General features: G+C 41.7%; 1 protein-coding gene across 1 annotated transcript in view; it reads right to left on the reverse strand.

Annotated features, from left to right (window-relative positions):
- NCKAP5 (NCK associated protein 5) overlaps window positions 1-12515 on the reverse strand; it is a 579104-nt gene that overhangs the window by 57808 nt on the left and 508781 nt on the right. Inside the window, exon 11 of the mRNA XM_032594105.1 lies at window positions 3657-3845. Coding sequence (XP_032449996.1) covers window positions 3657-3845 — 189 coding nt within the window. The remainder of the gene's footprint in view (window positions 1-3656; window positions 3846-12515) is intronic.

The raw sequence follows: 12515 nt of genomic DNA on the forward strand, positions 1-12515 counted from the left end.
GGAACAAAGGTTTCAAAAGCTCTGATTTCCAGGGCTCTTCCTGGGACTTGGTTCCAAAGTAGCATTGCGGAGATTCTAACCCAGGCAGGCTGGCTCTCAAGCCTGCATACCCATTGGCAATACTATGTGACTGGAGCCAAGTCTCTCAGTTCTCTTCTCTATATTGTCAATGTCATAATAGAGATCATACATAATTGTAGACAATCTTCACACCCCTCGCACCCCTCTCTTCAATGGAACCTGCAGAGTTTTATCGCATACCAAGACCCAGAGAAATCGGTGGGATTTGGGCACTGACCTCAGTCTTTTTTTTTTTTTTTTTTTAAGGTTATATGATTAAAGGTGAAGAACTTCTATGAGTGAATCTGGTGGTTTCAGATGTGTGCTCTGTGCCCACCTTGCCTAACAGTGCAACTTCTCTTGGCATCTCCATACCAGCTGCCCCCGCCCATAACTGAACACAAACCATGTGCAGAGGTTGAAAAAGTGTCAGAAACTTCATGTTGGAGCCTTGGCTTTTTAGTAATCTGTGAACATTTGCTTACATCTAAGACATTTCCATTAAAATTACTCTTGCTATCTACAACACATGGTGTTTATTTTTTTATCTGTTATTTGTTGATTGTTTTTAAGTCAAATTATATATTTTCTTTAGAAAACTCTCCAGTATCAGAAGTTGCTGTGGATAGATGCTATTTGGTGATGCCTCCCTTTTCCTCTCCTTTTCCTCTATGCCAATAAAACTTCTTTGGAAATCAGGAGAAATCCCATTAGTGAGTTTGGGTATTAGAGACCAACCAGTGGGAGGGCTGCCCCTCCTTGGGTTTCTAAGAAGCTCCATGATCCTGATAGTCACGTTCACAATAAGAAGAGAAGCCAGGCAGAAGTACTCTGCAAGAGCTTGAAAAGGCAGATTTGTTAAACCCATAGAAGATGTGCTCAGCCGAGCTCCCTCTGCCTCTTTAAAGCCTGGCTTCCTGAGGTTGGATTCATCCCAGGGCCAGTGGCCATAAACCTCCCAGGGCCCAGCTCTCCATCCTGTGGAAAACCAATTGAGGAATGTGGTTAATCTCACAGGATGGAGAGCTGGGCCCTGGGAGGTTTTATAGTATTCAGTAATTCAGTAATTTTTATATAGTAAATATATAGTATTCAGTAATTCAGTAATATTATAGTATTCAGTAACATGAGAAAAGTTTGGAACAATCTGGAAACTTGAAAAAAAAAGCATGAATCTTCTATAGGAGAGATGAGGGAGGAGCTGGCATTTCCACAGGCAGCTTCATGTTGTGCCTGGAAAACAGCTGCTCTGGGAGGCAGTGCAATTGGCTGAAGGATGCCGCTGATAACATAGGGGCCTAGGTTCCACGTCCATAGTCTTTTTCTATTTCTTGACTGGACAATGGTTTCACACAACTTTTTTTTTTTTTTTTAAATAACATTCTTGGTCTTAATGTAACCAGTCCATCCCAATAATTTGAATAATATTTCAAGCTTGGCTGATTCAACAGGGCCACGACAGCAGAATGGCAAAGAGTGAAAGTTCTGGAACCAACTAACCAGCTCTGCCACTTACCAGCTATGAGATCTTTGGCTAGTTACTTAATTTCTCAGCAGCCCAATTGCCTCATCTGTACAATGGGGGAATAGGCAAACCTACTTAAATAGGCTCTTATGAGCACTGAATGAGCTAATACTTGTGAAATACTAAAAGAGCTGGGTGGCACATGGTAATTATTCATGAATTAGATCCAGATTCCTCCATGCAGAGCAGCCTAATGCATCTCTTGCAGGCTTCCTTTCTGTTTCTATAGAAAAGAATATTAAAAAAATAATTGTGAATTATGAAAGAGCCATTGGTCACATATTTATTATTATGCAAGTTATTATTGTAGTCATGTGAAAATTCATAATACATGACTTTATTATGTAAGTTAATACTAAATGAGTACGTGGTACATGGTAAGAACTGTAGAAGTTTCTTAAATAATATAAATTTAAATGTCTTTATGGGCTGGGTCTAGTTTGCTAGGTCCTTGAAAACTGGGACTATGTGAGATGTGGCAGGTGTGCTGGTACTCATATCCATTCTGAGTCAGGACCTTATGAAATCCACAGATGACAGTCACCTGAGTGTGTAAAAATTACATAAGAACCTAATTTCTCCTTTCTCAGGGAAGAGGTTTCCCTAAAAGATCAAGGGTTGCTCAAATTGTAAGAATTTCAGGAAAAAGAAAAGAAAAAAAGGCAAGGCAAGGCAAAGGACGAAAAGACAAAGGCTCTGAGGGGGGAAGGGAGGGAAAGGGGGAGTGAAGAGAACAGAGCAAGGGCTCTGGAGCCAGTGACAACCACAAAGAGAGGGAACATTCCTGACCATCTTCCCAGTTTGTTAAGAGTCAGGCTCCAGCAGCCATTATTCAGAACTTTGAACATCTACTCAGAAGGAACAACTTTGATAATATATACATGCTGTATTAGGAATCTGAGTCCAAGGGAATAAGCTCTAAATTCCACTTTGAAATTTTTTTCTGAGTTCTTGTTCAGAGTATGACAAAGCTACTCCCTCACTATTATTTTCTGGCAGTTATGGAGCCCTCCTGGCTTCTATGCTTCCAAATAATAAATGGGAGTTTACGCATATGATAGGAAAATGACCTCTGAAACTTCTGATTCAGGGTTTCCATTGTTGTGTACTTTCCGCTTTTCTTCAATATGGGGAAAGGGCAGAAGTAGCTCTTCAACACCCTCTGCTTACGGCAGCCTGCACAGATGCTTGTTCGCTTGTGAGGGCCCACCTAGCAGATGGGAGGCATCCAGCAGCAGGAGTTACCTAACAACCTGGTGAAAAAACTCCCGGCATCTAAGTCAGCGCATGCCTGCCTCCAGTGGAGCCACAGTCCCTGTCATCTACCATGGTATTTTCTCTCTCTGCCATGCCACCCTCCAATTTATAGTCAATTAGTGCTTTATGAGGCTATAAAACTGAGTAAAGGAGGTCAATATAATACATGCCATGCTTGAGTAGTAAATTCCTACAAAGCTAATGATACTTTGAAAACTTTCGGCCATTCATTCTGAGTTGATGTACCATCCTCCCTATCATCTGGGAAGAAAACAACATTCACTTTGAGTTCTCAAGGGATGCTTAGTCGGGGATGGCTTGGCCAGTGGCCTTGCTCACTGTCATTTGCAGTGGGCATTAGCAAGTCTTTCTGAGCATCGCAGCAATAGAAAGTGTCCATAAAACTAATTGGAAACATCTGAGTTGGCCTGAAACATCGTCACTTTCATTAGGCCAGGGCTCTGGGTTCCAACTTGATGTGAATCTATGAGCTTGGTGGGCTCCAGCAAAGCACAGAAGGAAACTGTCTTCTTCCTCCCAACTCCTCCCGCCAATGCTGTCCAAGTCATTTGGGTTACATCATCCTTCCACCCCTCACTTGCTGTGGGACTTCTGGCAAGTAACTTAACATTTCTGAGCCAGCTTCCTCTCCCATATAATGGAGGAAATGAGATCTCCCCATATAATTCTGTGAGCAGTAAATGCACAGGTACTCAACAAATGGTCATTCTCTTCCCACTGTCCACCTTCCTGCCAGAAGAGGATTCTTTCCTGGCTCACTCTGATGCTAAATTGTCTCAAAAGGAGGCCTTACCCTTTTCCTGAGGTTCTTTCCATCATGCCATGTGTGGGAGGAGCCGCTGGAGTTCTCACTGCAGGTGCTCGAAAGAGACAGCTCACTGCTGCTGCAGCTGTTTCGAGGACAGAGATGACCAGGGATGACGATCCCCAAACCAGGGCATTTCAAAGCAGGGGCTCCTGATTTTGCATTCGGCTGGCATTCCTAAAAAAGCAGGACAGCTCTGAGCTAAGGCTTTGCTTAGGGGACAGTAAATACCAACTTGACATCACAGTGAGGTAGAAGCAAATGTAGCCTAGTGCTTAGAAGGACAGCTTTTGGGGTCAAACAGCCTAGAGGTCCAAATCTTGGCTCTGCCTCTTGCTAATATACTAGGAGGAATTATTTAATCCCTCAGAGCTACATTTGTTCTTAAAGTGAATAATGATACTATTATCATTACTGCCTACCTTATAGAGTTACCACAAAGACCAAATGGGGTTCTAGATTAGAAGCATATCACACAGTACCTGGCCTAAGTAGGTACTTGATTATGACGAACTGCCATCACAATGGCAGAAATATCACAATGGTAGTTTCCCACTTTCTCCAGTCAGATGGGTCAAATAATCAGATCCATATCAAGCCATGACCAATGGCACAAAAGAATGAAGACAGAGTAGCATTTTTGGCTGTAGGGTTCAAGAGCATGACCACTACACTGGGAGTTTAGTGACCTGGATCTCAGGCTGCATGTTGCCCCTGGCAGGAGACACTGAGTAAAGAAAGCATTTAACTTCCATGCACCTCAAGGTCTTCCTTTGTGTGTATGTGGCGGGGTGGGGGGGGGGCAGTTCCACCAGATTGTTCTCCTGGCTCCGCACACAGCATCATTCTGAGTCAGGAATCAAATACCCGGGAAGTCATGTCTAGTGGCACATCAAACTGAGGAATTAGGAGGTACTGTTGGAAAGGTTATGGAACTTTCCATATCATTTGGCTGTCTAAATGGTAAAGACTGCCACATCAACTAGATCTGGGTTCCATGCCGAAGACCCAGGTGGGGGCACAGGTGACAAAGTTGTAAACATCTAAAGCACATCCTGACAGCCATATTCTTGGCCCCTAATGTAATAGATGAAGCTCCATGAGCTGGACAAGCTAAATTAATTTAGCATCCTGATCACGAGAAGAAAGTCTCTCCATTACCGTCTCATTCCAGTCTCCTATCTATATAAAGCTTTGTCTCAGAAGCTCTTTGATGGGGAACCATCTGTCTTTGTGTCATTCACAGAATGGCAAAGCCTCTTACTTATGCAATTTATTGACACTTTATGGGTGCCTTTATTACCTGAGTACTTATCACTGTTCTCCAAATGCAATTCCAGCTGACAGTGACTAAATCCCCACTGGAGAAAGGAAAGGCATGCTGTTCTGGGAGTACTCAGGGAACATGCTAACCCCCCGCATAAGTACAAAGGGTATATTTAATTTCCTCTCTAATCAATATCCATAACACTTAATAAGGTTAGGTTTTCAACATCAAGCATTTGCCTGCTATCAATACTTCATTTTTGCTGCATAACAATCCCTTTAAGTGATCTAAATATGCCAAGAAATTTTACTATTCCATCCCCTACCCCCGAAATTTGGCTCTAAATAGCACTGAGAGGAGAAACTTGTCTAAAAATTCAGCATTCAGCAGTATCTGTTGATTTATGACCTTGTTACTGCTGCATGTAACTTACTTAAGGAGAGTTTATTATTTGTACCTTGACAGATGTCTACAACCAGTAGTGCTATTGCACAGGTTGCCTGACATCGACACTTGGGCCACTGCGTACATCTAGGACAAACTTTCAGAAGTAACACATTACACTCCCCTTCTACTCGTGCACTTTCCTATTTTCACCATCCCCAAACCTCTTTCATATTTTGTTGCTTGAATAAGCAGGGTGGTGGTTTTATTTAGGACTGCCTCTGCTCTGACAGACTGGTCCGTTCTCCAGAGGGAGATTGTGACTGTGTCCTGTGAGACCATCCAGATCTAAATTTTTCTTTTTTCTTTTCTTTTCTTTTTAATGTTTATTCATTTATTTTGAGAGAGAGAGATCTGGGAAGAGGCACAGAGAGAGGGAGAGAGAGAATCACAAGCAGGCTCCGCATTGTCATTAAGTAGCCCAACATGGGGCTGGAACTCATGATTCATGAAATCATGACTTGAGCCGAACTCAAGAGTTGGACACTCAACCATCTGTGCCACCCAGGTGCCCCTGATATAAATTTTTCTAATGGCCCTTTTCACACTCTGTATGGCTTTCAGTTACCGTTTGTACTCTACCTTTTCTCGAAGCACCGAAACTTCCATGATTTCCCTCTGTCTTTCCCACCTATTCCTTCCTACTATACCTATCAAAATTATATCTATTTTTACAGCTCAACTCCATTCCCAGGACACTTTTTACAAATAAGCATCCTTGCCCAGTTGTTTCCCATGTGTGTACCTCCTGTATGGATGCTGGATTAAGATGACAGGGAATTTAACCTCAGAGCTACCAAAGGGAGGAATTGCTGCATCTTCCTTTGACCATGAACTTGAGATGAGCAGATGTGATGGAGCATACTTCAGGGAGGTGGAGAAGACCTATTACTGTCATATAGAGGTCGGTGGGGTTGGGGGTGCTTAAGCAGAGAAATATCTTCCAAGTCAGGCTTCTCATACTTCAATGTGTACATGTATCATCTGCGATCTTGTTTTTTTTTTTTTTTTTTCAACGTTTATTTATTTTTGGGACAGAGAGAGACAGAGCATGAACGGGGGAGGGGCAGAGAGAGAGGGAGACACAGAATCGGAAACAGGCTCCAGGCTCTGAGCCATCAGCCCAGAGCCTGACGCGGGGCTCGAACTCACGGACCGCGAGATCGTGACCTGGCTGAAGTCGGACGCTCAACCGACTGCGCCACCCAGGCGCCCCTTTTTTTTTTTTTTTCTGCGATCTTGTTAAATGCAGATTCTGAGTAATTCTGAGGTGGAATCTGATGTGTAGTATTTTTGACAAGTTCCTGGGTGCTTCTATGCTGCTGTGCCAGGACTTTGAGTAGAGGGTCCCTAGGGGAAGGTATGAAAGAGGTCTACCTCTGATGTGGGTTGCTTGGTAGCAAGTTGTATTACCACACGGCCTGACCTGGACTTTGGAGCAGGATGAAGGGAACGGTCTGAGCCTACCCATGGACCAGTGCAGTGGGGAGAGACTATGCATATGTGTAGGGGGGTGGGGGGGGGAATTTACAGGGTAATTCCTTAAAAGAAGAGGAAGGGTCAGTCCTCCATATTGGATATTCTCCCATATTTACCCCACATTAGACAATCAATATTTGAAGTTAATAAGGGACCTAGAATCTCTTACATCATGGCTGCAATGCGAGCTCCTTTTTCCTGAAGTCTCCTTCATCAGCAAATGATTATCAAGCAGGATTATCCACTCCAGTGAATAACTAACTGTTGTGTGGTTGAGTGCTTGAACTCTAAGGCCATTTATTAGGTTTAAACTCTGGCCCTTCCACTTGCTAACTCCTTAACCTTGAGAAAGTTATTTAACCACTACATGCCTCAGTTTCCTTATTTGTAAATGGAGATGATGAAAGTACATATCATACAAGATCACTGTGAAATCTGGACAGCCCCTGGCATACAGCAATGCTTAGTAACACTTAGGTGTTGCTACTATTATTTTTTTTTATACGTGTGTCTTGACTCTCAAACTAAATCACAAGTTTACAGTCTCCCTAAGAGACTCTATGTTATACTTTCTTGTGGTGCCAGTGTTGTCTGATACCTTGCACACAGGAACTGGACTGAGCAACAGCCAAAAGTGTGGGTGCCCTTTATTTCTGGGAATTATTGATATGAAGTTCTGGAGAGATATACTAGCAGATACTGCTCTTTGTTATCATTCCCCATCTTTGCCACAGTGTTCTGTGGCTGTGGCATAGTGCTGATTATGAAGAACAGAAGAGCGCTAAACAGCAGGAATCTTATTATTGCCCCAATACGGTTGGTGGGTACTGTGGTACATGAATTTTATATATTGTGGGATTTCATCCTCACCACGATTCTCCGAAATAGAAAATAAATATCATTATGCTCATTTCTCAGATGGGGAACTTGAGGCACAGTGGCATTGCTGTCTTGCGTAATGTTACCAAGCTAGTACAACATTCTGAAGTCAGGCCCACATCCTAGCCATTATTCTATGGCACCAAGTGAGGACCTTAACAACAAGCAGAAATCCTGGACATATACAGACCATAAAGTACCCAACAGGGAAGAGATCTAATTAGCAATAGATGATTATTATTAAAAAGATTTTTGGCCCCCCAAAAATGTATAGTGGTTTCCACTGTAACATTATCTTAATTATGTTGACTTCATTGGCAAAATACACCCCTTTTGCACTAGTCGAAATGTTTTTTTCTCATTGTGTATTTTAGATTACTACCTTGGGTGACTCATGCTTTAACATCCTTAGTGTGAGAAATACAAACAAAATCTGTAATTAAAAAAAAAAAATAAGGAGAGAGGACTGTCTATCCTAGAGAAACCGGGACAACCTGAGGGGCCATAGGTGGGTGATTGCGAACTACGGGAGATAAAACGGGCTGTGTAGGCATGGAGAGGAGGGATCCCCTTCTGCAGAGAGACAAAGGGAAGAGAAATTGTGGCTGGGGAAGCATAGGACTGTATCTGGACAACACAAAAAACATCAGATCGGGATGGAGAGAGATCCCATCTGTAACTGCAGGTTAGAGGATCTCTAACTGCAGATCCCATCTTCGGACTGGGGCTGGTTGCCTTGTTCATGCACCTGGTGAGGAGGGAGCCACCTCCGGGTTCGGTGGTAGATCAGGGGCACGGTCTGCAGCAGGAGAAACCGGTCCCCTCCCCTGAAGTGCTGTGGCACAGGACAAAACCAGCTAGGACCACATATCAGGAGGCGCTTCCCCAGTACCGGGGTGCACAGAGAGGGAGTTTAAATCCCAGCCAAGCACCAAGGCCACAGAGTCGGAGGAGTGAGACAGACAGTAGTCTGTGCCCATGGCACAGTAAGGACGGCTTCAAAGGAGTGATTTGGGACACCAGGTCGTGGAGGAGACACTGGGGGGTTGCCATTTTTCTCCCACCACCACCAAGGTGGGGGTCTCAGGGAACTGACCTCGGGGCCCAGTGGAGGTGGGACCTGTCTACACCAAACCACGCCCCTCCAAGCCAGGTAACCGTGTATCTACTGGAGTGGGATAGACGTTGTGGAACCAGACAGACCCCCTCCTCCAGACCAGTGCTTCTGCATTGCCTGGATTAATTCTAGGACAATTCTCACTATATAGATATATTCTTCCTTCCATTTCTCCTTCTTATCTCTTCCCTCCTCTAGGCTGGTTACTATGGCTATTGGTTTGTTTAAACGGCCATATTTAATCCATTCTCTTGATACAGGTTCTTCTTTACATTCCTTTCTCTCTCTCTGGAATAATCAACCAGTACAGTTTCTCTGTCTGGGTAACTTTACCTTCGTTTCTTTTTCCCCTACCTCCTTATTTTCCTTTGTCTATCTCTGGATTAAGCCTTTTAGTTTCTCTGCCTGGTCATTGTTCATTTTTTTCTTTTTCCCCGCCCCTGTCATTTCTGTCTTTGTGTATGCTCTTCCATCAGCACCGCCTCCACCCTGTTCTTTATTTGTAGCTCGTGTTTCTGGTTTTTTGCTTTTGGATTGTTTTTAGTTTTTTTATTTTGTTGGTTTGTTTTATTGGTTTGTGTGTCTGCATGTTTTTGTTTCCTGTTTGTCTGTCTGTTTTCCTTTCCAGGGCTACTTCAAGGAACAAATCTAAGTACACCTGGTAGAGGGTCCAAAACATCACTACAAGTAGGGAAATAAAATAACCAAAGTCACAACACCAGAGAGCAAGTAACACTCTCCAAAAAACACTTACTGAAGGGCCAGGCCCTGGACAGTGTATGACCCTCTTTAATGTAGCAGTGCTCACAGGTGCAGAACACATAACAAACTTTTAAAACTCATAAGGGACAGAAAACTAGCCAAAGTGATGAAACAGAAAAATTTTCCTCAAAAGAAATTCCAGGAAGAAATGACAGTTAAAGAATTGATCAAAAAAGATATAAGCAACATAACTGAACAAGAATTTAGAATAATAGTCATAAAATTAATTGCTGGGTTTGAAAAAAGCATAGAAGATAGCAGAGAATTTATTGCTGCAGATATCAAGGGACTAACAAATAGTCATGATGAATTAAAAAATGCTATAAATGAGGCGCAAAATAAAATGGAGGCAGCCACAGCATGGACTGAAGAGGCAGAGGGGAGAACAGGTGAATTAGAAGATAAAATTATGGGAAAAGAGGAAGCTGAGAAAAAGAGAGATTAAAAAAAAAAATCCAGGATCATGAGGGGAGAATTAGAGAACCAAGTGATTCAATCAAATGGAACAATATCCGTATCATAGGAATTCCAGAAGAAGAGGAAAGAGAGAAAGAGGCTGCAGGTGTGCTTGAACAAATCATTGTTGAGAACTTCTCCAATCTGAGGAAGGAAACAGGCACTGAAATCCAAGAGGCACAGATAACTCCCTTCAGATATAACTTGCACTGATCTTCTGCACAACATATCATAGTGAAACTGGCAAAATACAAGGATAAAGAGAGAATTCTGACAGCAGCTAGGGATAAACGGGCTTAACATATAAGGGTAGACACATAAGGGTAGTAGCTAACCTATCTACTGAAATTTGGCAGGCCAGAAAGGAGTGGCAGGAAATTGTCAATGTGATGAACAGGAAAAATATGCAGCCAAGAATCCTTTATCCATCAAGCCTGTCATTCAGATTAGAAGGAGAGATCAAGGTTTTCCAATACAAACAAAAACTGAAGGAATTCATCACCACTAAACCAACCCTATAAGAGATCCTAAGGGGGACTCTGTGAGTGAAATGTTGCAAGGACTAAAATGTACCAGAGACATCACTACAAGCATAACCTAGAGATATAACAATGACTCTAAACCCGTATCTTTCAATAATAACACCGAATGCAATGGACTAAATGCTCCAATCAAAAGACATAGGGTATCAGAATGGGTAAAAAAAAGCAAGACCCATCTATTTGCTGTCTACAAGAGATTCATTTTAGACCTGAGGACACCTTCAGATTGAAAGTGAGGGGATGGAGAACCATCTACCATGCTACTGGAAGTCAAAAGAAAGCTGGAGTAGTCATACTTATATCAGACAAACTAGACTATAAGTTAAAGGTTGTAACAAGAGATGAAGAAGGGCTAATGCCCTAATTACAGGGTCTGTCCATCAGGAAGAGCTAACAATTATATATGTCTACGCACCAAATTTGGAAACACCCAATTATATAAAACAATCACAAACATAAGCAATCTTATTGATAAGAATGTGGTAATTGCAGGGGACTTTAATATTCCACTTACAACAATGGACAGATAATCTAGACAGAGAATCAGTAAAGAAACAATGGTCCTGAATGATACATTGGACCAGATGGACTTGACAGATATACTTAGAACTCTACATCCCAAAGCAGCATAATATACTTTCTTCTTGAGTGCACATGAAACATTCTCCAAGATAGATCACATACTGGGTCACAAAACAGCCCTCAATAAATAGAAAAGAATTGAGATCATACCATGCACACTTTCAGATCACAATGCTATGAAACTTGAAATCAACCACAGGAAAAAGTCTAGAAAACCTCCAAAAGCATGAGGTTAAAGAACATCCTACTAAAGAATGAATAGGTCAACCAGGAAATTAGAGAAGAAATTAAAAAATACATGGGACAAACAAAAATGAAAATACAACAAATTAAACCCTTTGGAATGCAGCAAAGGCAGTCTTAAGAGGAAAATAAATTGCAATCCAGGCCTATCTCAAGAAACAAGAAAAATCCCAAATACAAAATCTAACAGCACACCTAAAGTAACTAGAAGCAGAACAGCAAAGATACCCCAAACCCAGCAGAAGAAGAGAAATAATAAAGATCAGAGCAGAAATAAACAATATACAATCCAAAAAAAAACAGTAGAGATCAATGAAACCAAGAGTTGTTTTTTTGAAAAAATAAACAAAATTGATAAACCTCTAGTCAGGCTTCTCAAAAAGAAAAGAGAGAGGACCCAAATAGATAAAATCACTAATTAAAATGGATTTATTACAACCATTCCCTCAGAAATACAAGCAATTATCAAGGAATACTATGAAAAATTATATGCCAACAACTGGACAACCTTGAAGAAATGGACAAATTGCTAGACACCCACACACTACCAAAACTCAAACGGGAAGAAACAGAAAATTTAAACAGACCCATACCTAGTAAAGAAGCTGAATCAGTTATCAAAAATCTCCCAACAAATAAGAGTCTTGGACCACATGGCTTCCCTGGGGAATTCTACCAGACATTTAAAGCAGAGTTAATATCAATCCTCCTCAAGCTCTCCCAAAAATATAGACATGGAAGGAAAATTTCCAGACTCATTCTATGAAGCCAGCATTACTTTGATTCTAAAACCAAACAGATACCTAGCATCAAAAAAGAACTACAGGCCAATATCCCTAATGAATGTGGATGCAAAATTTCTCAACAAGATACTAGCAAATTGAATTCAACAGCATATAAAAAGAATTATCTACCATGATCAAGTGGGATTCATTCCTGGGCTGCAGGGTTGGTTTAATATTCACAAATCAATCAATGTGATACATCACATTAATAAAAGAAAAGAACCATATGAACCTGTCAATAATGCACATTTGACAAAATACAGCATCCTTTCTAAATAAAAACCCTCAAGA

The sequence above is a fragment of the Lynx canadensis genome, chromosome C1 (assembly GCF_007474595.2).
Source record: "Lynx canadensis isolate LIC74 chromosome C1, mLynCan4.pri.v2, whole genome shotgun sequence".
Taxonomy (NCBI): Eukaryota; Metazoa; Chordata; class Mammalia; order Carnivora; family Felidae; genus Lynx; species Lynx canadensis.